General features: G+C 46.9%; 1 protein-coding gene across 1 annotated transcript in view; it reads left to right on the forward strand.

Moving 5' to 3' along the window:
- Positions 1-1,387, forward strand: part of LOC117950776 (macrophage mannose receptor 1-like) — a 13,847-nt gene that overhangs the window by 7,563 nt on the left and 4,897 nt on the right. The window contains exons 3-5 of the mRNA XM_034882116.1: positions 624-845; positions 1,029-1,076; positions 1,174-1,258. Coding sequence (XP_034738007.1) covers positions 624-845; positions 1,029-1,076; positions 1,174-1,258 — 355 coding nt within the window. The remainder of the gene's footprint in view (positions 1-623; positions 846-1,028; positions 1,077-1,173; positions 1,259-1,387) is intronic.

Here is a 1,387-nt window from a genome sequence, read left to right on the forward strand (position 1 = left end):
TAAAAATAATAATAATAATAATAATAATAATAATAATAATAATAATAATAATAATAATAATAATAATAATAATAATAAAAATGTAGAGGCTACCTTTATACGTGCCACAAGGGGAAATTACAATTTACACTCTGTTGTTATGACACATTACACACACATGCTCAAGACCAATACATGCACTAATGGAGAGATGTCAGAGTGGGGGGGGCTGCCCAGGGAAGGGCACCCGAGCAGTTGGGGGTCCGGTGCCTTGCTCCAGAGCACCTTGGCAGTGCCCAGGAAGTGAAGTGGCCCATCTCCAGCTAGCAGTCCACCACCAGACTTGGTCCGTATGGGGACTCGAACCGGCGACCCTTCGGTTCCCAACCCAACTCCCTACGGACTGAACCCCATTATACTTTACAGATTCAGATTATTTACTCCGAATATAATCAGCTGATAAATGTTGATGACCAATCAGGATGTAAAGTCATTAAAATAAGCTCCGCCTTCATCAGCTGTGACACTGAAGTCATCTACACATTTAAAATATAATAGTAACATTTAGATTATTCTGCAGAATGAGGACATTTACTGTTGGTAGTTTATTTTTATGACGATACGTTTGTGCTTTTACTTCAAAGTCAGATAGTGAATCTGTGGATGATGTAACAGAGGGATTCCTGTCCGGGTCTCAGGGGGTGGTGTACCACGGTGACGTCAGACCTGCTGCACCAGCAGCGGGCGTAGAGCCGGTGTTCACAGAGAGCACCCGGATGGTTTACTTTGGCGTCTCCCAGGACCTGTTTCGGAGCGCCGCCCGGGCCCTGTACCACCACGGGCCTTTACAGCTGGACGTCCCACAGGTGAGAACAGCCGAAAAACACCCGAGACAACCTCAAAGGGTCACTTTGGACCTGAGTGACAGAGGTTGGTCCAGTAGTGAGAAACCATGGCAACGATCAATGAGAAACCTCTGCTGGTTAGGGGTGTGCGGAAGGAGGACGATGCTGCTCCTGTCTCACGACCTCCTCTGTCCTCCTCTACAGATTGGTACTACAGTAAATTTCTTTCTACGCATGGTGGGACTACCTAAGGTGAGCAGAAACACCACAGACCTTGTTTCAGTTTCAATAACAACGCTTGACACGTTGTTTTGTGTCTCTCCATGATGCTGTCGTCATGCCAACGAAGGGTCCCTGTGAAGTAGAGCTGGATGAGGTGCCAGACGTCACCATCAGTCAGGGTGGAGTTCTCATCGATGTGAAGGCCACTGCCCGTTCTTTTGTTAACCTTATTGGTTGCCTCTTTCTGTGGTGAGTGCACACAAACACACACACACACCCACACACACCCACACACACACACACACACACATACACACACATACACACACACACAGACACAC

Source organism: Etheostoma cragini, chromosome 9, assembly GCF_013103735.1.
Source record: "Etheostoma cragini isolate CJK2018 chromosome 9, CSU_Ecrag_1.0, whole genome shotgun sequence".
In the NCBI taxonomy this organism is placed as follows: domain Eukaryota; kingdom Metazoa; phylum Chordata; class Actinopteri; order Perciformes; family Percidae; genus Etheostoma; species Etheostoma cragini.